General features: G+C 37.5%; 1 protein-coding gene across 11 annotated transcripts in view; it reads left to right on the top strand.

Annotated features, from left to right (window-relative positions):
* Ssx2ip (SSX family member 2 interacting protein) overlaps positions 1-13,432 on the top strand; it is a 40,116-nt gene extending 26,684 nt beyond the window's left edge. For 8 of the 11 annotated variants that reach the window (XM_087212989.1, XM_087212995.1, XM_004841362.3 and 5 more), the window contains 6 exons: positions 2,752-2,902; positions 3,986-4,122; positions 4,464-4,637; positions 6,801-6,915; positions 7,335-7,497; positions 10,427-13,432. In XM_087212989.1, coding sequence (XP_087069115.1) covers positions 2,752-2,902; positions 3,986-4,122; positions 4,464-4,637; positions 6,801-6,915; positions 7,335-7,497; positions 10,427-10,601 — 915 coding nt within the window. In that variant the 3' untranslated portion in view covers positions 10,602-13,432. The remainder of the gene's footprint in view (positions 1-2,751; positions 2,903-3,985; positions 4,123-4,463; positions 4,638-6,800; positions 6,916-7,334; positions 7,498-10,426) is intronic. The other 3 variants (XM_087212991.1, XM_004841364.3, XM_087212996.1) reach the window with 1 other exon arrangement.
* Positions 13,433-24,019: the final 10,587 nt, after the last annotated feature.

Here is a 24,019-nt window from a genome sequence, read left to right as displayed (position 1 = left end):
TAAAAAATAAAAAGGGCTGAGGATGTACCTCAGTGCAAAGGCCCTGTGTTCAGTCTCCAGTGCCACAAAAAAAGGTTTTAAAATACTGTTTGGAAACAGTCATCTCCTTTATCCACTGGGGTTATGTACATTCCAAGATCTCCCTATGGCTGCCTAAACACACAAGTAGTACTGAATCCTGTGTATACTAGCTATTTAGAATCTTACTTAACTTTATTTAGTTTATGTATTAGTCACAGTAAGAGATTAATAGAAATAATAACAAAATACAGCAGTTAACAGCAATATAATATAATAAAAGTTATATGTTGTTTCTCTCCTCAAAATATCTTAATGTTTTGTACTATATTTTTGGATCTTGGGTTGACCAAGACAACTGAAACCAAGACTTTTACTCTCTCCAGTTTGAGGCTTGTTTGACCTTTTCTATTAACATTTTCTCTCAATCTGTTACTTCCAGGAAGTTGTTAACTTTCACTAATACCTCTTTAGGATTAGCATGATTTACATTACTTGGGAGACTTCTTTAGTTTTTCGCCCATCCTTTCCTAAACTTTCATTGCCAGCTTCAGTCAGCAAAAATGGGTAATAAATCAAGATCTCTTTTACATGGTCAGCCGTTATTCAGCCTGTGAGTAGTAGCCTGTATAATTCTTCATAATTCCGATACTTAAGTTTGGAGAAACCATCTCTTAAGTGTGTTTCTGTTTTTAAATATCCATTTTTCTAGCTAATTTTTCTCTTAAAATTTAACTAATTCAACTATTCCTTTGAAGGCAAGATTTTGGAGCATTATAGCAGAGAGAATAAGGTGTAAGCTTGGATTGCCTAGGTAGCATCCATGTTTTAATCATTCTTTGGCTCAAATTCAGGTTACATGAATTTTTTATTTTCATCTTATGGCGATAGAGTTTTATTCAGTCTGGAAAACATGCAATAAATATTGTTAGCTTTTTTTAATAAACAGATTTGTTGTACAAGTTGAACATCCCTAAACTGAATATTTAAAATCTAAAGTGCTATAAAAATTTGGAACTTTCTGAGTACCAACATGATGCTACACGGAGAAAATTCCACCTCTGATCTCATATGACAAATTACAGTCAAAACACAAACTCAGAATATATAAAATTACCTTCAGGCTTTCAGCTTCAGGTGGTGGCCCATGCCTGTAATCCCAACACTCAGGAGGCTGAAGCAGAAGGATCGCCACAAGTTCAAGGCCAGCGTGGGCTACATAGTGAGTTGACAGCTAGCCTGAACTACATAGCAAGACCCTGTCTCAAAAAACAAAACAAAAATTACCTTCAGGCTGTAAGTATAACGTACATATGAAACAAATGAATTCTGTGTTTCAACTTGTGTCCCATCCCTAAGATATCTCATTTTATATATATATATATGCAAATGTTGCAAAATCTAAAACAACTGGAAACACTTCAGGCCCCGAGTTTTTCAGATAAGGGATACTCAGCCTGTATTCTGACAGACTTTAAGATGTATGGAAGAGACTATGTGGTTTCCTGGGAGAGTTACAGGTAACTATCTCCTGAAGCTGAGTCACAGTGAGCCACGTGCTGAACACCTCCTTGCCTGCTTTGCCTTGAGGACCTTATCCTTGTTAGTGCATTGCACCTCAGACTGTTGACTCAGGTCTTCAGACTCGGTTTCTCTCTCATTCCTTCTGCATCTGTGTGTAGGAGCAGCCTACTCAGACCTGCTCTCTTTTTATCTTCTGTCTCCTGTTTTTCCCCAGCAATGACTTTTTTTTTTCAAATTAGTAAAGGTTATCTAATATTCAGAATAAGTTAGGATTGTTTTATTTAGATGCAGGTTGTTGTGACATAGAATTGTTTCCCCATATTCTTTATCCTACTTTGATTCTGTATAATAATGTGTCAATAAAAGTTGCTACAGTTTTCTGTGTTTTCATGTCTTTGTACAATAGAAAGAAAAATATCCCTAGTTATCTAAAAATTATATGAGGAAAATAGGATTAGTTGCTTTTACTTTTGAGATTATTCCAAAAGTTTATTTGTTAAAGAGCCAAGGATTAGAAACAACTTTAACTCCAAATCTCAGTTCAACCTCTTGTCTGTATAACACATAACTACTGTTTCTAAGTCTATGTCTTAATCACTTTCTCATTGCTGGGATGCAGTTCCCAGCACCCACCATGGAAAGGAAAAGTTTATTTTAGCTCACATTTTTAGTCCATAGTTGGCCAGCTCCAAGGGAGGCATGGTGGAGAGGAAGCTGCTCACATCATGGTGCCAATGAAGCAGAGAGAGAAGGGAGGGGCTGGGGAGGTAGACATGCCCTTCTGCATCACGACCCTGGTGATCTGCCTCCCCCAGCCAGGCCCCACCTCCTTATACAAAGTCAGCCATAGCACCCCACGGTCCAGTTCTCTTCCAAAAGCCCCACCTATGAGCACATGAGGCTCTTGAGGGACATCTAGTAAACCAAAACTGATCTAGCATTAGATAATGAATATCTCACAAACAGCTCCCTGACTTTGTCCCTAACTGCTTGGATTCAAATTCAGGTTTGAAGAGATTCAAATTGGTGAGTTTCTGTCTTCAATATTAGTTAATTTTTCTCAAGATATGTAAAATACTGGGTTGTATAGTAAGAGACAGTACAGAAATGATTTTGGTAAGACTGTGATAATCAATGTAATGACTACCATCTGGGCATAAAGCCCTTTTAAGATACTGGTTTTTACTTTTCTTCTCTCTTCATTTGTAGGTTATCTCTGATGTTGAAGAAGATGCCGGGGAACTGAGTAGAGAGAGCATGTGGGACCTCTCCTGTGAAACTGTGAGAGAGCAACTTACAAACAGCATCAGAAAACAGTGGAGAATTTTGAAAAGTCATGTAGAAAAACTTGACAACCAAGGTAACTACTGCCTTCCTGTCCTTGAAGTGTGTTGTAATGGTAACCTGTTGGATTTGCAGTCACTTGGAAAGCCACGGTGTGGGCTTAGACCTGAAATTGGTAGTTCAGTTTGGTGGATTGAAAGCAAGTTTGTCTTTAGTTTTTACCATGAGATTTGAACTTGAATAAGAACAAAGTATATAAAGTGGAATATTCAGATATCCATTCCCTGCAGCACTTAACAATTTGGTGTGTATCTTTTTAGCCTTTTCCGTATGAATTTGTGAAATGTTTATTTACACATAGAAAAACTAAAATTATCTAATACATCTATTTTATTCAGTGTGCTTTTTTCACTTAACATTGTATTAGACATCATCCCCTGCCCTTCTAGCTAGATCTGTGTTGATGAGTATATCCTTAATATTTTGTATTTGTTAAAGTTCGCATGCCTTTTAATCAGGAAATTAAAATTTCTGCTCAGTAAATTAAGTTCATTTAAAGAAAATTTATTTTACATTGTTAATGAACTGCTTGCTATTGTTTTAACTACTAAAGAGTCAGCAGAAATTATTATTATTAGAGTCCCAATGTTAATTTACATGCGATTTTACTCATTTTAATCATCATGTTAGTAAATAGCAAGTATGTCTGGATGTGGTATTTGTTAAATGTAATATGAGAGAGCAAGATTTGTAGTACTGCATTGATCTTTGAAGTAATAGCAACAAAAACATAATTTATGAATTTTTGTTAGCATTCTTCTGTGAAAGTAGCCAAATTGTCTGTTTTTAATCCAGACATAGTCTTGAATACATATGAATTATAAATTAAATGTTGGCAATAGAGCTCTACTTTTAATGATACTGTTTATTCCCCAAAGCAGACAGATTTATAGTTATTGTGAACTTTATAGTTGCTTTGTTTTTAAAAAAATTTTCCATGTTAAAAAGTAATAAAATTGTATCATAGCTTATGGAAAGGAAAGAACTACCTTTTATAAAACCTGTGAAATTCTACAAAAATTCTAGAGCCTTGATTTTTAAGTATGTTCAAAAAGTAATGGTGACTGTAAAATGTGTCAACTTACTGAGTTTGGGTTAGTTTCAAAGGTACACTTGGAAGGTTTTAACGATGAAGATGTAATATCACGACAAGATCATGAACAAGAAACTGAGAAACTGGAGTTAGAAATTCAACAATGTAAAGAAATGATTAAAACGCAGCAGCAACTTTTACAGGTAAATGTGAATTACCTTTTAAAGCTGTTCCACCCTCTGAAAGGCCAGAATTTTACTAAATCTTACTAGATTTTTATTCTGATATCAGAAGGTCTATGTACTTGACATTTAGCTAAACTAAGTTATCTGCTAGCAAATACATTGCATACCACTCCTTAAATAGTTCATGCTTTGCGAAGGGAGTAGTAGCATTTGAGAAAAGAGGTTTCTCATTTGACTTTGTGATTCTTCCTGATTTCTGTCCTTGCCATCTAGTTTGACCTGGCTTCTCTTGCTTTCATTTCCACTTGGAGTAGTGTTGCAGGGATCCCCCGAAACTTACTATGTTTTAAAATTAATAGCAGCAGTTCGCTACTGCATGTGATGATGATACCACTTCACTATTACGAGACTGCTATTTGTTGGAAGAAAAGGAACGCCTTAAAGAAGAATGGTCCCTTTTTAAAGAGCAAAAAAAGAATTTTGAGAGAGAAAGACGAAGCTTTACAGAAGCGGCTATTCGCCTAGGATTGGAGGTAGTGTAAACAGTTGTGCTTTTGAAAATTCTGGGCCTTGGAGGTGGTGAGCCTCAGTAGAATTCTTCTAGTTCTGCTTCTTTTTTTTTTTGGTACCGGGGATCAAACTCGGGACCTTGCGCTTGCAAGGCGGACACCAGAACCACTGAGCTAAATCCCCGGCCCCTTTTCTCATAAATATTGTACTGATTATCTCATAAATAACCTTAAGTTGAAGGAAGGCCAATCATATTAACTGTTACACAATGGTATCTTTTCCCCTTACCAGATTTGGGAACTGCAATTTTTAAAAAATATTCACTTGTCTATGTCTGATTGGCTTTCTGCTATTACTTGTTCAATTTCACATAAGAGATCTCTTTTGAGCATCTGTCATTTATCCGCTGTCACTAGTTATGGTGTAGAAGATAGCACAAGATCATGCTTTTTTTTTTCTTTAAATGAAAGTACAGTACAAAAAAATAACACTCTCCCTTTACAATCCCACATTCAGAGATGTATACATTAACAACTAATAGTTTGAGTTTATTCATATATATATATGCACACACAGATTTATATATGTGTGTATATATGTATATGTACATACACACATATACTTCTACAGCTTGGTTTTTAAAGCAATATATGGCCTACATGTTTCCATTTCAGAAATTATAGAAGTAATGTCTGAACATGTTTTTTGTTTTTCCTTTACTCAACCTGTAGAAAAAGCTACAAAATGAGAAATTACCTTCCTTCTTTATCCCTAGTTTTATTTCTTAGAGAGAACCACTGTTAAACGTTTGTGTTGGTAGTTCTTCTGCAACCAGAATCATGGAGAGAATTGAGTTCATGAGCCAAGATACCAGTGTAGTTACTTTATGTCTTCTCTCTCATGTTTTCCTCTTTGGAGGGTTTCTTTTGTATTTTCTGTATTATATTTCTTCTTAAGTAACTTTTTCAAAAATAGCACATAAATGGTAGACATTCTGAATCTTGGTGTTTGGTTTTTGCTGAGAAGCCAGATTATAACATAATCTGTGTTACTTTGTAGAGAGCCTTGTGTATTTTTATTGTTCTCTTCTTTGATTTCTTCATGTTCTGGAACTTGTATTTTAAAATGTTTGGCCTTTGGAATATTGCTATACATTTACTTTGTGTTCTAAATTCTCAGTATTCTCTTTTATCTTGTATATCACCAAACTCTGGGGGTCAGTTTTATTACTCCAGCCATTGAGATTTTATTTCAAAACTTATTTTTTTAAAGTTCTAATAAGCTTAATTTTTGCTTTCCTTGTATAGCATTGTTATTTTACAGACATCTGTTAATCTGATGAGTTAAAACTTTTTAAAAGATAATTTCTCATCTTTTGAATGGTTACCCCTCACTAGTTTTTTTTTTTAATCTTGGCCTTCTTTTTCTTTTTTCTTGTCTCTCATGCTATCAGTTTTTTCAAATGTCTGATCCATGATTCTGTATTAATATTTATGAATGAAGGTCTCTGTGTTGGTTGTGTTAGTACCTGACATGGTTTTCCTCACAGTTGTGATAGTCTGTCTCAATTGCTGTTTTCCTCAGGGAACAAAACAGCTTATGCCAGAATAGTCCATCCAGAGAGAGAGATCAGCCCTGGGTTTCGGAGCCCCTGTCCCCTAGCCAATTTGCGTGTCATTCCCAACTGCCCAGTGCCTTTCTGTTTGAGGATCTTTCTGCCGGGGGCCCTTGGGGATGGTAACCGCAGTGAGGATAGGACAGAAGGGTGAGAGACCTAGCGGGTGAGAGGGAGTTGTGTTTAGGAATTACCAGCTGTTCAGAAGGGGTGATGAGATGGAATCTGCCTGTGCCCCTTGTGGTGTAATGGTGGTGGCAGCCACCAGTCCTGGTGATGGCTAGAGTGAAATGTTTGAAGTCTACAGTCCTTGTTTGTTTGTTTGGTTTTTTGGCTGATGATTTTGCAGTGTAGAGTATTTTTCTGTGTTGTGTGTGTTCAAATGTTAATATTCTGTTCCATTTTGCACTGTTCATTTGAATTAAAAAAATTTTGTAGGTTAATTTATTTGGCATAAAGCTCTGCATATAGACAGCCAGAGAACAGACACAGCTAGGTAGAGAAGTCATGGGAAATGGTGACTGTGGTTGAAGCATTGATCATTATGTCTTTCATTTGTTTGTGATGGTAGAGAAAGGCATTTGAAGAAGAACGAGCCAGTTGGTTAAAGCAACAGTTTTTAAATATGACTACCTTTGACCACCAGAACTCAGAAAATGTGAAACTTTTCAGTGCCTTCCCAGGAAGTGAGTACTTCATATACTCTTTAATCTGAACATGCCTTTAAATGAAATATAAATTATTAATGTAAAACTTTAGAGATCTCCAAGATGAGTTCTCTTTTTGGAACTAAAGATCGATAAGCTTTATTATTTTATTTACTGGAGTCAAAATGAGGGTGACAGGAATACCAAGCATACCAAAAGTAACGTTTGTTGTGAAAATATCAAGTTTTTGCACATTCACAATTTGGTGATATTATTTGAAAAAGTAAATCCTCCTGAAGGCTTGCAGAATATGCAACAGAGATAACAAGTTAATTTGTTCTATTATACTTCATTCAGAATTCAAACAAATCATCCTGGTTATTTATTTTCACTGTTTTTAATACTTCGCCATATATACTGCTTTTTTCTCCTTGTCTTTTTTTTTTTCTCTTTGACAGGTTCTGATCAGGACAATCTTACAGTGCACTCAAGGCCACGGCAAAAGAAGCTTCACAGTGTGTCTCATGGGTCTGCAATTTGCACATCTAAAATGACTAAGTCTCTGCCTGCTTCTCCTACTTCAGACTTTTGCCAGACACGTTCCTATGTATCTGAACATAGGTATTTGTTCATGCTCAGTCTTTATACATATTCTACAAATTGCTAACTTTGGCACTGCTAAGGAAAAGTTGACATATGGCAAAACAGTTGAGGCTTTGGAGAAGAATTTAGTACATTGATTTATGCATTCTGTAATACTTTTTGGGTGTCCAGGATAGATCTTGTGCTGTCTGGGTAAACAGCAATGATGAGGTAGGCGTGGTCCCTGCTCTGAGCTAAATCATATGTGTTTTTGTTTCATATTTAAAATGTAGTCTTACTTGCTGGCATCACTTACTGTTTTAAGTACTTTGTGTTAAATATAAAGATGTTCTTTGCACAGTTTTTGTAAGGTACACACATTGAGGTTTTTTCTGGCTTGCCTGTTTCACTAGCATTCAAGGGCAAAGACCTGGGAAAGGCCTGTTCATCTCGCGCGATGCAAAAGATCTGTGCCCAAGGGTGACAGTGTGAAAGAAGTTGCTCCTTACACCCTAGAAACCCTTAGATTGGTATCATTGCTGCATTTTGGTATTCTCCTCTCTCAAGTTGTTAAATCACTTTCTGGGATACACTATCCACATTGTACCTCAGATCCTGTTCCAAGATTAACTGAACTAAGAAGAGCAAACAGAGCATGCCTTGTGTGGTAGAGAGGAATAGGAAAAGTGAAAGGGTTGAGTCTGGAAGTGCGGTGGTGATCTTAAAGTAGGACACAGTAGCCTGAGGCCTGGCAGTTTGGCAGGTGTGTAGAAAGCAAGAATCAGAGCTGTGGCATATTTGGCCTGTGCTAGTGAGAAACTGGTGTGGAACTACATGTTAAAGAGACCCACTGGCCTGTGGGCCAAGAGTAGCTTAATAGCTGGATTTTAAGAAAAAAATGAAGCTTTTAAAAGGAGAACAAGGCTTGTAATTTATAGACTTTGAAAGGGTTGGGGGATTAGGACTCTAAACATTAGGGAGCAACAGAGAGCTGGGTAACAGGACTCCAGTCAGTCATAGGTCCCTGAGCTGGGACATATGTGGAACATGGGCACTGGCCAGTGCAGTTCAGTGAGCAAGACTTAGAGACGTGAGATAAGGGTGGAGAGGTGTAAAAGTGCCAGTTGTACAAACGTAGAGAAAATAAGACTATGAGTCACTATGTGCCCGTCACTGGGGCCAGCAATTATTAACTTGCGATCAGTATTCTTCATATGTAACTCCACTCTGCTGCTCTCCCACATTCACATTTGGAATATCACCTCATAAAATAATTTTGTCTTGATTATTTTATTTTGTGTTGTTTGCGATACTGGGGATTGAACCCAGGGCCTTTGCACTGACCTACATTCTCAGGGTATGGAAAGAGGGTCTTGCTATGTCACCAGGTTCCCTAGGCTGCACTCAAAACTTGTGACCCTCCTTGTCTCAGCTTCCTGGAGTGCTGAGGATTACACCATGTGCACCACTCTCTGTGTTTGTACATCCAGTATTGTTTTAGGGGCAGTGGACAATATTGGACACTTTTAAACAGAGGAGTGACAAAGACTAAATTTTAGTAAGTGCACTGTTTTCTTATGTGGAAAATAGATTGTAGGAGTCGGGTTATATCGGCCAGGAGATCTAGTTAGGGAAACATTTAAAAAAATTTTTATGTGATTATTTTTAATTTTGAAATACTTGACATAAACATTCCTTGATAGCATTATATTTAATAAAAAGTCCAACATTTAGTACCCACATCTCAGAGTATTGAGAGCTAAGTGAATAATATGTAAAGAACTTAAATGGTATTTGGCCTATTGTAAACTTCAGTGGCAGCAAAAATAAACACAAATATATTATTACAATGTTTTTTGTTGCTTGTATTCTAAAGGCTACTCTAACAATACCAGTGTCATAGAAACAGATTTGGGGAGCTTACAGGAATGCTGTTAAGCTATTCTGTTCTCTGAGAATATAACAAACAGAAACGAGTAAAAGCAGTGCGGCTTGGTTGTTTAATTTTAAATTATTTTAGAAATTTGGATCCCTTGTGCCCAAAGAACCTTGGATTCAGCTCATAATAAAATTATAGCAAGATAATTAGGAGTATTTGTAGCTAAATTCTACAACATCCTCATTGCTGCCTCACTGTAGAGCAGAATTTTATATAAAGGCTGTGTCTTGGATTCCAGTCAGGGTAACTTGTATAGTAGTCACAGAACTAGGTTGATCTCATCTGAGACACCTCAGAGGTGTAGGGATTCTGACTGAGGACAATTACAAACAAATTTCTTTTCTTTCTTTTTTGAAGTACTGTATTGGTAAATAGGTGTAAATAAAATTGTCAAGTTATTGGTTTCAATTTTAGAATTAAAAATGACTTAATGTTTTCTAGGTTTGCCATGTTCTAAGGTCAAGTTGGTAAACAAAAGTCACAAGAAATGTATATTTAGAAAAGTTTTTGTGGAAAAAATTACATAAGATGCTTCAGATAATGTATTCTATGGCTCTGCTCCATAGATTTTTAAATAATCTTTTATCTGGCTTCAGTTTCTGTTCTTTTAAGCACTTTTGTGGGCATTCTTTAAACATGTGAGTGGAGAGATGAGAGCACACACCAGCAAATGGACAAGTAAAGAAGGGAACCGTAAAGACATTAGAAAATAGTGATAGAAAGGAGACAAGGGAATTAGCTGTGAAAACCCACACGTTGTCTGCCTTAGTCTTCCCTTGGGCAGCATGTTTCAGAGTAGACTAGAGGGATAAATACAATAAATAGATAAGTAGGAAAATAGATGGGTAGATAGAAGTGATAACCTAAGCCATTTTGAAAGTTTTCTTAATGTTCTTGATTAGTGTATCTTCAGAATTTACTTCACCCGAGGAGTGGGGACAGCCAGACTTGTAGACATTAGACATTCAGGCATAAAGTACAAAAGAAGGTGGGGATAATTATTAAGCTCTACCTTTCTTTTCCCAACAGTTCAGTCAATGTGCTGAATATAACTCCTGAAGAGATGAAACCAAATCAGGTCGGAAGAGAATGTAGCAATCAGACGTGGAGCGTGGCATCCAGGCCTAGATCACAGGAAGGTTGCTACAGCGGATGCTCTTTGACCTACACAAATTCTCATGTAGAAAAAGATGACTTACCTTAGATGTGTGGATGGGAACTTTGTTTCACTAACATATTCATCGAATTTGTCTCATCGAAGTTGAAACAGGGTGTGTCATAAAGTGAGTCATCTCTGATAATTAAGAATGGTCCGAGTTGTTTGTTTGGACTTCCCTGTCTTCCCCCAAACAGTTGAATTGCTAAATCTGTGTAAGAGGATAGAAAAGCTTTGGATATGTATTTTTAGTAACAGAAGCATCTGGCTCTGTGAAAAAAGGAATGTATAGAGGTTTGGATGGAAACAAAGGCACTAGAATGAGTTTCCTCTTTATAGGCATTAAAAATAGCACTTTTAGGAAACTGATTATTGTAAATGTTTAATTTTTGTCCCAAATATAGTTGGCATTGGAAGTTTAGCCTTTACTTGAATGTATACTGTAGATTTTTAACAAAGCAAGTTCTATATTTATTATGTTTAGTGTGATTTTGGAATTACCTCTTTCATATGTTTTAAATAAAGTAAAATTTATGTGTTTTGTACATAAATATACATGATTATGTTAAGAGGCTTTAAGACTTAAAAATTTTGCACAACCATAAATACAGCATTTAATGCCAATAAAAAGTTTTTAGTGCTATTCTGTTTATACATATATTAGGTAGTACCACATTACATTTAAATTTTTTTAAATTCATCTGGGCAATAAATATTCAAAGTTATTCCATGAAGCCAAGTTATTTAGAAAATCAGCATACTAACATTACATTTTTGAGACTTTCTACAGCATTAGATTTTAATTTTATATATGTAGGATATTATAATTTGTAAAAGGACTGTTGATATAGAGTAATAGGGACAAGACAACTAAAGTACCTTTGAATAGCAATGTAAGAATATTGATTTAAGATATTTGGAAATAAAAAATATAGAAGATGTCTGGATGATGATATTTTCCTTATCAGATGGGTACCAGTACAGTAATGTCTGTACCAGCTAGGGCTTTATATCATTGCCAATAATTTTTAAATATTTTTTCAATGAAATACCATTAATGTTAAAGAAGTATGACAATGTAAAAACATCAGATTTTATAATCCAGATATACTCTGGACAATCTTGTATCATTTCACTTTCAGAACAGTCTTAGGCTCTTTGCCTCTGTAATGTTTCTGACTGCATGTTTCCTCATGAAAAGTATGTTATTATTGATAGTAGTAATGCTAAAAAATATAGGTCAGGCTCTTCCCCTAGATTTTCATCAAAAAGCTTTTTAAGTGCCTCATCCTGCTTGTCTCTGTATATAGAAACCCACACAGGTCCAATCCTTGTTAGATGGAATAGTTTGGTTCCATCTGTCTTTTCCTTTTCCATTAGTTCAGCCACTTATAAGCACTCACCCTGATGGTGGCTGGTCCATTTAAATCCCCCCACCCCCCCAAGCCTCTTTGTGTTATCTACTCAGTGTATATGATCCTTGGGAGTTGTGTAGCAGCAGCCATTTTCCCAAGGCTGATAGGTTGTCACTAGAGTATTGTAGGAGACATGAGTATGTGCCTAACATAACCATATTTGTAGTCTCAAAGAGCTGGCTCTGGAATGTTAGTCACTCTCTACCTTCAGCTTAATGCATGGTCACGTGTTTAAAATATTAAAAATGTTAACTTTCAGAGTACCATATTCCAGAGGAAGAAACCCAGCTGGGACGTAATTATTCTTTTGTTATTTAGCAATAATGTGGTTGAAGAAAGGCAATCAGAAATTTTAAAGAGAGTTACTGATAGATTTGTCAAGACTTTCTCCTAGGAGTTTACTTTATCAGAAGCAAACATGCTGATTTTTAATACACATCTTTTACTTTAAAATACTGTATTCCATGAGGATAGATTTCTAGAAAACAGTATGTTTTTCATTGTTTCCATTATAAAGTGGGTTAATTTCTCATATTAAAAACACCCCTTGAGCCTTTAAAATCTCAGATGTGAAAGAAACAGTAAAATGAAAACCCTAGATTAATTGTGCCTTTGATATTTGCATAGATCTGCTAGAAGTTCCAATTTTACAGTGATCCCTAATCACCAAAACTTAACCAGAATGTTGGAATTTCCTTCTTGCATAATCCCTGAATCTACACACTAAACTCCCAAGATTATCTCTTCTTTTTCCGAGGATTTACTGTGTACTAATAATACAGCTGTGCTCCGGTCTTAATATTTAGCCATGATTAAATGATGTTACTATCAGTTTGAAAGCCCTTCTGATAATCGTCAGTATTTTCTTATCAGTACGTAAATCTGAAATATTTTGTCTTGTTTTACATGACTATTCATTTTGAATTTTCAAAGCAAAAGTCAAAATTTTCGATAAAATTTTCCTATTTTTAAATGTTTGCATCTGCAATTTACAATGATGGGAACTTAATAGAAGAATCAGTGATACCAGAAAATTGTGACTAAAATTCAATAAGTATTTTCTCCTAGAAGCAATATACTAAGTGATTACAGTCGCAAGACTGTCCACAGCAAATTGTTTGCTTCATTATAATTGAAATGTTGTTCGGAAAGTGTTGTCAGTACGCTTGTGATAACATGGTTTTTTATGGGAAAACATTCTGTGGTGCATGATGAGGAGGAAGAAGCCTGAAGTCCTGTGTTGACCTCCTCTGGCTGGGGGAGCATTTGAAGGCCCTGGACCTCTGGAAAGGCTTAGTTTGTGCAGTGTGTATGCCAGGAGTGCTGCGAGTTAACAAGACTCTGTGATTGCCCTGTTGTAAAGATCTTCAAAGTGTACTTCCTCATGTAAACCATGTTCTTATTTCTAAAGTGGATTTTAAATAAGTTTGGATCATGGAATTCTAGTAAATGTGCTTTTCACTATGTTTAGTTACTGTTTTTCAGTCTTTTGATAAACATTTATGAAGCTCCTCTCAAATGTTAGAGTATATCACTTTGTGATCCCTGGGGATCAGAAGACAAGCACACTCCCTGCCATTGACAGCTGTGGAGTGGAGTGAAAGACCAGCCTATAAACCCAAATTGAAATAAACAGTAGCTGCTATCCACACGTGCAGTCGGTTCATAAAATGTGGGCTGACAGTTCTGTCCCACGGCCACATTGCTGTCTCAAAGCAGTCACACTGCTAGGCCTTTTGCTGGGGTTTAGTGTTATTTCCCATGGGAAGTACTATATAATAAATTATTTTGTTTTGCTGAGTTTTGTTTCTCACAAAATGCTGAAACAGTATAGGGTTTTCTTCCCCACATAAACATGCATTGTCATCCAATAGAGCATTTGCAAAGATTGGGCTATGCAGATAAGGATAGTAAGATAGGTTATCCTACTTCTTTTTCTAAATAGAGTATATATATTTTTTCCTCCTCCAGGATGGGTATAAATTAAAAGTGGAGCAGACTATTGATTAAATTTTTATTTAAACACTTGGATTTAGTTGATGTTTAAAAAGAAAACTTAATGAATTTGACAGCGATCAAGAAATACTGTAATGCCCGTGATAAGTAACAACCCAACTCAATATTCATAGAGTTAAAATTCAGAAATAACTGCTCTAAGTGTAGTGTTTAACATACTGAGCATACAATGAAATACTGATGAAATTTAAAAAGCACATTTGGGTTAGAGTCCTGCAACTTCTTTCTCAAGGTGGTAGGAGTTTTATGATTGTTTCTAACCCTTTCTCACTTGATTTCTTGCATAGTACTAGAAGAGTCATGCTACGAGTACCAGACATTAAAGTGGAGTGGCTTACTATGAAAGTTTAAATCTTGCTGGGCATAGTGACACCTGTAATCCCAGCACTCTAGGAGGTTGAGGCAGGAAGATCAAATTCAAGCTCATCTTTGGCAACTTAGTGACTTGAAGAGACCCTGTGTCAAAAAATAAGAGGACTAGGGCTTTAGCATAGTGCTCCCTGGGTTCAATGCCAAGCACTACTACCAGAAAAGTCCCCCATCTTCAGCTCTGCCATCTGGAACACTTGTCCCCTGAGTTGCCACATCAGAGAAAGCAGACTGGTGGGTAGTGTGGGGTGATTTTAAGATGCACACCTGAAAGAGAAGCCGAAGCCTTCCACCTGTATCCTAGTTACAAACAAGGTGGGAGGGGGATAGAACATGCTGCGCTTCGGTGAGCACTGACAATGTGTTGTGGATGATGTAGGTATTTCATCCATTTATTATGAAAACAGTAAACCATATTCTGCAAAAGATGTATTACTGGGGTTTTTTTGGTACTGGGGATCGAACTTGGGTTCTTCTGCTTGCGAGGCAGGAGGCAGAACCACTGAGCTAATTATTACTGCTTTTTAAAGCTTCAGATGTTCGTGAGCTTTGGCAGGAAAGTATTTTAAGTCTTATTAACCTTCTTGAGCCTTTTTATAATAGGAAGTTTCAAAATGTCCAAATGGTAATTTTACCCATTTATTAAAATACCCTTCAGTGCACAGAACACATTTTCTTCTGATTTTTTTAATCAGGTGAGAGTATATTAACCTCCCTACTTTTAAAGAGTTGATAACATGTTGATTGATGATCTCAAGGTCACATACTAGTAAAATATTAAAGTTAGAACTTAAACATCCATATCTTGTGATTTCTGAATTTTTCAACATTTCACACCATGGCAGTGGCTGCTGGTAAGGTTTTTTATGTGAAATTGTTCAAGTCTTAACCCATTAGCTTCCACCTATAATCTTCAACACCAGAACACCAAAAGTAATGATCAGTTGGTGCATGTGTATAATTCGTGTGTGTGTGTGTGTGTGTGAGAGAGAGAGAGAGAGAGAGAGTTTACGATGGCAACTACTTGGGTTGGCCCTCTATCTTTGGGAGACGAGGGCGTTAGAGATCTAATATGATCGTCTCCAGGCCACTGAATAATGGGAAGATGCATACAGGCAGCTCTTCTGCTCTGTCCAGACAGCACTCCTGTCCTGCCTTTTTGTCCACTCAGTGGTTAGCGTGTCCCACATCCCTCTGCCACCACAGTCACAGTGGCCAGAAGCTTCATTTTGTCCAGAGGTCCAGTAAACTTTTGGAACTAGTTCATCATGAAAGGTAAGGTAACGGAATTAAATAAGGTGTGGGCATTTTTACTCAGTTTGAGAAGAGCTGCTTGTAGACCAATGAGCTACCATAGCTTCCCTGCTGCACCTGCATTTGGATATTCAGATGTCCTGTTTCTGGTCTGTCAAGACAGTTCCTACCTACAGATAGTGCTTCATTGAAACCACCCAGCCCTGGGTACTAGAAAACAAGAAGCAGTTGTGCCAGTTAAGTCAGATGTAACTAAAACCTGCCCTCCATTCTGGCTGTTTGGATCCAGTTCTCTTTTACCTATGATGCCTGAGGGGGTTATGTGTTCACCCTAGCCAGGCGTGAGATCAGACGTATTCCCTAGGTACAGACTGCTTACCCTGGACTGCTGGAACCAGCTTCTAAGTATGGGTGCTACTTACAATTTTTTTTCCTGCCTACCTTGACTCCTTTTTTTTTCCTCCTGTGTATACGAGCCTGGAACAACTTAGTCACTTTTCTCATTGCTGAGACAAAATACCTGACACCCAAAGTTAAAGGAGGAGAAGTTTATTGCAGTTCATAGTTTGTAGAGGTTTCAGTTCATAGTTGGCAGGGTGGCATGGCAAAGTTCATGCCAGGCAGGAAGCAGGAAGGCACCAAAGCAGTAAAGTAGCAAGGAAGCAAGCAGCAAGTGCCAACGACAGCCCTCTTTCTGTCCTTTATACAATATCCAGGCCAGACGTCCTTAGGGCAGGTAGTACTCACACCCAGGGTGGGCCTTCTCATTATCCACACTCAGAACGATGCCAAACCATCTGTAGACTAACTTAGTGATCATACACCCTCAATTCCAGCATCACGCACTCTAGATCCAGCCACCTCTATGACAGCAATAAGGCTTTAGGAGGGCCTCTAGATACAAGCCATAACAAGACTTTCAGAATAAACACATCTATGCATGTCTAATTTTCGATGAGTGAAGAGGTTCGATCAAATGCAGTTTTCAAGTAGTCATCTAAAAGTACAATGCTTTTGTGGAATATCAAACTTTAAGTACTTTTAGTCTCTTATCTTGAAAGGTAATGTTCACATTAAAAAATTTTTTTCAACCAAGAAGTACTAAATAATATTGAAAATCTCTCTAGTTGATCCCAGTGAAATCAAACTTTGCCAAAAATTTTTTTCAAATTCTGTGATAATGTCCCAAATAAAGAGAAATCCAACAACTACCCACACATTCTTGACATGTTATTCTAGAATAAACTACTTAGATCTTTTTTAAAATGGAAATTTTAACTGGGATATGAAAAATAAACTTTGCTGTTGTTTCTGAACCAGTATTGCCCATTTTTATTAAGGGCAAAGACCTGGATACATAAAACAAATCATAAATTCTTTTCATTTAAATTATTTGGTAACTTAACAGAGCTTATGGCAAATCTCACAGGTGTACTCTGGCCTTGCCAGTGAGGGCCAGGAAGCAGTATGTATCCTAACACAGTCATTTGTGGGGTGATGGGCAGAAATCTGGGAGAACACATTCCTCTTACCTCAAGTATCTATCTCTCTGGACCTGGTAACCCAAAGCTCTGCATAACTGGGGTTTGCTAATTATAGCTCTGGTGACTAAATCGAACAAGGGGGGGAACTATTTGTGATTGGTCCTCTTACTATGAATGTAAACTGGGAGGAATGGTCACCCTGGTATGGCACAAAGCCTTCTCTGAGTAAGCAGAACCATGATTTGAGTTTTAATTGAGTCCTAAATCCCTCCCCCAAAAAACTTCCTTTAATGCATGCCTCAGGTGTAGTTCCTGAAATGTACAGTCAAGCTGTGGTCTATCTGAATTCACAGCTCTCCTCTAAACCTTGTTTTATAAATGCAATGGAAAACCCCAGAAATATTGATATAGGGAACAATTTAAACATAATGTAAAATTTCCCTTTGCTTATGTGCACATTTTCTATGAGAAAAAGTAGGAAAATGCAAAAAATTACACCCAGCTGACCCAAGCTGCATAGGAATACAAAACACACGTATCTCAAAGTCTTCCAGCTTCCTCAATTAACCACACGTGTCGTAAACAACACACATCGCCTGTTTCCCTTCAGATCTCAGGCACCTCTCCGCCATGTCACAAGCTGCAGCCTTCCACACCTACTTCCACAAACTTGATCTTTTTCAAGGTGAAGTATATATATTGTGCTTTTAACCATTTAACATATCTAAAATGCTACAGTTTTTATTAGGATCCCCCCCTTTTTTAAAAAAATGACCCACTGATGAAATTTTGAGTGTTGTGCCCCATATGCTCTATAGTTTTATTGTGCAGTTTTGCATATTGTGATTTTTAGGAACATACTTAGTATGCTGTATTAAAGCAGAACTGATGCAAAAAAGCAGCCTTATACAGATGTGTAGGGTGAGCTACACATCTGTAATCCAATCAAATTATTATGGACAACAGAAACGTTGAAAAATCTAAAAGCGCATTGCACCCTAGCTGTCCCAGGCTGTGCCATCCCAAGCCTTGATAAGCAAGTTCTTTTCCTTCTCCCAAACACTCTATACAACCACTCTGCATCACTTCACAGATGAGGAAACTGCCACAAAGAAAAGAGAAGAAACATGTCCCGTTCCATACAGCTAGTGTGTGGTGGAGCTGACATTTGAACATCAGGAATTGTATTAAGATTATGGTATGTTTTCTCTTTAATCTGATCAACTAATTTTCTTTAATATCAATTTAAGTGTTCTTACATCTATAAAGCTTTCCTGATTTTTTTTTTTTTTTTTTTTTTGGTACTGCAGGATTGCGCCCAGGGCCTTGCTCTAGCATTCCATCACAGCCCTTTCTCTGATTCTTGTAGACAGGCAGTCACCTATTTGCTCTCCAAATTGAATTTCCCTATTTAGTAAATGTTGATTGAATACCTCAGGATTGCTGCTATGCCAGGCGCTGGCGATCTAACATTGAAGGTGACTTGGATGTTGTCCTCAGAAACTAATAATCCACTCCTAGGAGCAAGTACACAGGCAACTTAAGGCAGCTAGTTAAGCGCTCTGATGAAGGTGTTGGAGTGCTTAAGAGCAGAGAAGGAGAAAAGCATCTTAGACCAAGGAGTGGGGATGAGTGGGGATGTTCAGCTCAGTACTAAAGACTGAACATTCCAGGGAGAGGGAACAGAACATTCAAGGTCAGAGGTGGAACCACATGACCTTTAAGGAAACTACAAATGGCCTGAATGAGGATGCAGGAGACCAGTAGGAGGGGGTAGACTGTGGCCTGGCTAAAAGGATCACGGATACAAAAGTTTTGAATGTATCCTGAAGGCTTGATGATGCTATTGAATAATTTGAGCACAAATGTGACATGAAACTATTCCCACTCCTTGCCATATTCCTCTATTATAGAGCATTCACTACAAATGCCTTAATTGTATATACTTCTGTCAGCATTTATCACAATTCTAAGTTCTACATGGAAGCAGTATGGACCCCCGAGTTACAGTGGACCCTCGAGTTACAACTGGCCTGACATATGAACAACTCGGGTTATGACCGGAATTTTAGTTTTAACATGAGCAAAGTCTTGAGTTATGATCCGAATGCCAGCTACTTGTGCTTCCAGATACAGATTTAACCCTTAAAGCATTCTGGAAGGAACATTACAACATCCTTTCATGTGTGGGGTTAATTGAGAAATCCTGGGCCAATGTCTCTCTAAGGACACTAAAGAGGGCCAGTGTCTCTCCTATATACAGGAGAGAGAGAGACTTTGAAGGTTGTGAAGAGGGGCCTGAGCCTTCAATTGACCAATCTGAGTTACAAACAGCCCTTGGGAACAGATTAAGTTCGTAAGTCAAGTGTCCACTCTACAGGTAGACTCATTGGATGCTGGGGTTGAGTGAAACAATCTAGTCCAGTTCCTGGCTTGGGTAGTGGAGGATAATAGGGTTTAAGGCAAAACAGCCTTGAGGATTGTGCAGAAAGTAGTTCACCCAGCAGACTTGCACCTTACATCAAAGAAACATCTGTCTTTTTGACAGATGCAGAATCCTGGGGAATAACCTCTGATCTTTGGTACATTCCACCTTCTAGGAGTGTTTTTGTATGCCTTGGGCCTTGGGTCATGCTCTACCATCGTGACCAAATAAGTTTGTCCTAACGTGACTTACGGTAAATGCCTCTTGTTACCCTGGGGCTGGAATCTGAGTAGCTAATGTCAGTCATTGATGGGTTCTGCATACCTCCCTGACTGACCCCTAATAATAACCGCAATCACCAAAGCCCAGGAGAACTTCTGTCACAACACTTCACAAGTATTGTCACACATTATTGTTGTTTCTACTGGGGGAGAGCACTTGGTGTCTCCTAGACTTTACTCCTCTCTCTTCTCCCTTTACGGATTCTAATCTGTGTCCTTTTTCTGTGACAGTTCATAGCCAGGAACACAACAATTCTCTGTCTCAAGAGTCCTTCAAGGGAATCATCAAGTTAAAGGGTGGCTTGCGGACCTCAGATACAGGAAAAATAAACTGATCTGGATATGCTGAATTTAGGGTCTCTGAGACATCCAAATTGATGTGACTGGTAGGCAAATGGATGTAAGAGGTTGGAGCTCAAAAGAGATCCAGGCTAGATATAAAGATCTGAGTTAACAAACCAAAGCTGTGAGATACATGAGGTCACAAAGGAATGGTGACAGAGACATGGCTATCACTGGCAATGAGGGAAAAGTAACGAACACAAGAGATTTCCCTGGACAGAGTACAGAGGAAGGGAATTCCTCCCTCAGTGCTGAGAGTGGGAAGGATGTTTAATTGTCCTGAGCTGTCTCTGAAGAATGAATCGGGTTGAACCAAGAGGGGTTTGTGCAGGGCACCACTCATAGTGAGCCCAGTAGGGGGCGCAGAAAGGAGCGTGTCCAACAGGCTGGAATCTGACCTCTGAAGGGAGGCTTGGGTATTATCCTGTAGGCATATGCTGGAAACACTGACGGATGTAACGCAGAGTTATAAAATGTTAGAGTCACACTTTAAATAAATCAGCTGACAGCACTGTGGAGAATGACCCGAAAGAGACAGATCTGCAGGCAGGAAGGGCTTTAGCAGACTGATACTCTAGTCCTGGTTTTTGAATGTGTGGGTGTAAAGTTATTCCATTTGCAATTGCTGTATGGATTTATTTTGTTGTCTTAAATAAGGTCCCTGAAAAAATATAATCATGTTTTATGCTTGTATAAATTTCCTCTTTCCTCCAAACTGAATATGTGGCCTATAATTGGCCATCAAGGAACATATGTTTTTATACTGTCAACCTTTTTGACCTATGCATGCATTATTATATATTTATATTGCCCTATTAGAAGGCCAAGTCTTTTACTGTCATGCACAGACAAAGCTACACTTCTGTTTTCTTCATTTAAATGATGTGGAATTTTATTCATCCCTTCTAATGTTATTAATATAAATAAATGGACAAGAGCATTAACATTATTTTAATCAAGTACTCCCCAGTAATGGGTGAATTATCTTGGGAGCAACAATCAAGACTTGAGCTTAGGAAAACCCCTAATGTTAAGTCTGTTAGTGGTGTCCATGGGCAGCTGATTGCAGTGCTCAGTGTGGGCTATGGGAAAATCTTGGGAATCTCTGGAAAGCATGGGGAGAGACTGCCAGCTAGCAGCACCAGCTATTTAGAAATCACATTCTGACAAGGGTGGTTCATAATTGGTTGTGCAGGGCAGCAGTCATACCTAGAAAAAGTTTCTACTGATGCCCAAAGACAATAGCTGGCTTTGACATTTTGACCTTTAGAGGATAGTGATTGTTTCAGTTACTTTTTCATGGCTGAGACAAAATACCCAACACCCATAAGTTAAAAGAGGAAATGTTTATTTTGGCTCAGAGTTTGTAGATGTTTCAGTCCCTAGTCAGCTGGCTGTGTGGCAGAGGGGCACTGCAGAAGAGAAACAGTACTGGGCAGGGCAGGCAGGAAGCAGTGAAGCAGCAGCATCACAATTTTTCCCTTTTATTCCATTCAGGCTACAAGCTTATTCTTTGGGGCCAATCACACCTAGGGTGGGCCTTTCCATTATCCACTCCCCAAATTATGCCAAACCAATGAGTAGACTAAATTATGATACACCTTTAATCCATATTCACACACCCTAAGTCCAGCCACCTCTGAAAATCCCCACCTATGAGCACATCTAAAAGAAGCCAGAACAGTGATAATGGTCATGTGTGACCCACCAAGTTAATTAATTACTTAGAGCAGTTTGAATGTATTATGCTAATCTACAAAGGATTTCTGCATGAAATGCAATATAAATTTGGTCTCCAAATATAGATTTCTCTGTGCCTTTTTAAAGTGAAAACTTGGAAAATGTCTAGAACTAAGAAAAAACATTGCACTTATGGATATTAAAAATTCAAGGGGGCTGGGGATTTGGCTCAGTGGTTCTGGCACTTGCCTCAAAAGCGCAAGGACCTGAGTTCGATCACCGGTACCAAAAAAAAAAAATTCAAGGGCCAGGGATTTAGCTCAGTGGTGCCACTGCTTCCTCACAAATGCAAGGTCCTGAGTTCGATCCCCGGTACAAAAAAAAATTGAACAACCTCTAGACTTATAGAAACAGTAAGTATATACACGTATATTGATTTTGATCCAAAAGTTTCATCTGACACATGTATTTCATCAGAATGATGGAGCAAAATTGTTATTAAAATCAAGATTATTCTAGAAAATTCCAGACTGTGATCTCCATACAAATCATGGAGGGCATATATAGGCTGAGAGAGAAGAATTTACTTTGGGATGTGAGTGGGCAGTTGCTGGATTTAAATTGAACGACTGCGTCTTTGCTTCAGAAATGGCTCTTCTGGCAAGAGGGAGACCTGGAGGGAAAACCCTGCTTGTCACAATGCCCCAGTGACTCTGGCTGTGACTCAGCCCAGACCTGACCAGTAGCACCATTGTCACTCATTCTTAAACAGGCAGCTTGTCAACTTATGTTAGTTTCAATATTTTTGGAGCTACATCTAAAAAGCTACATCTTAAATTAAACAGGTAAAGTTAGTTTTGAAGATAGCAAATTAACATTTCAAACCATAATTAATAAAAAATTAACAAAGTTTTCTGACATTGCTTACAAGGATACTTTTTGTTGTCATTTAATACTGCCTTCTCTTTTCCATTGAAGCACTCAGTACATAGTTTAATCTCTGGAGAAATGAGAAACAGAAATAGGATAATTTTCCCTATTGAACAAGGATGATTTTCAAGCATTGGGAAGTATCTTTGGACACTTGCTTATGTATTTGCTTAGGATAAACTGAAATTGTTAAATCAAGAGGTAAACATATTTTTGAGGCTTTTGTTATGTTGCCAAGTGATCCCCAAAAGAATGTTACTAATTCACATTTCCACTGGCACTAGATGAGAGAAATTATTTGGAATTTTTGATACTGTTATTACTTTTGCTGATTTTATAAATACTCTCAACTCTCTTTACCTTTTATTTGTTTTACTATTGACCTTGAAGAATTTTTTCCTATTTTCATTGACCATTTATACTTTTTCTCCTTTAAGTCCTTATAATTTTTAAATGAGACTTACCCTGACCCCCTATTTAAATTGAAAATCACCCAGACTCCTGATATTTCTGAAACTCATTTACCCTGTTCTGCCTTATGTTTTTTCCCAAATTCTTCTAACCAAGTATATAACTTCTTACTCATTAATAAGTACTTCCTCTCTAGCCAAGTTTTACAAAATAGAGGGACTCAGAACACATCAGATATACAAATTTGGCTTAGATAAAAGACAAGAAAGATTTTCTTATTGATGAAATTCATAATAAAACAATAACCCATTTTAAAGTTAGTTTTCCCTGCTGTCAAAATTAATTGCAAATATTTAATGCTTAATGTGATCTGTAATGAGATTTTATATATTTCATCCTTTAAAATGTCTTTTCACACAAATGATACTGAAGATCTCACTTCTTGTTTTAACTTTTGACAGCACGGGAAATATATAAAAGAAGTTTGACGTAATTTATAATTCATTGAGCTGTGGACAAAACAATTTAATAATTTTCATGTATAGGTACTGTCTTACCTTGTAGTTCTGGGTTGAATTCTTTTTTTTTTCTTTCTTTCTTTTTTTTTTGTGGTACCAGGGATCAAACTCAGGACCTTGTGCTTGCAAAGCAGGCGCAGTGCCACTGAGCTAAATCCCCAGCCCTAGGTTGAATTCTTTAACAAACATTATCAAGTCTGTAGCAAAAGTTAATTTCCAAAACCACTTAGTGTTTGAAAATAATAAATGACGGTGATTCTTCCTGCTTAGAAAAATTTCAATCCTGGTCCTAATCTCAAAAGTTAGCATAAAATTTTACCACTGCTATCACACTAACATTT

The sequence above is a fragment of the Heterocephalus glaber genome, unplaced genomic scaffold, assembly GCF_053883595.1.
Source record: "Heterocephalus glaber isolate CG9 unplaced genomic scaffold, H.glaber_assembly_v1.0 deba00001442, whole genome shotgun sequence".
Taxonomy (NCBI): domain Eukaryota; kingdom Metazoa; phylum Chordata; class Mammalia; order Rodentia; family Bathyergidae; genus Heterocephalus; species Heterocephalus glaber.
The sequence above is the reverse complement of the archived record's forward strand: the minus strand, read 5'-3'. Positions and strand labels throughout refer to the sequence as shown.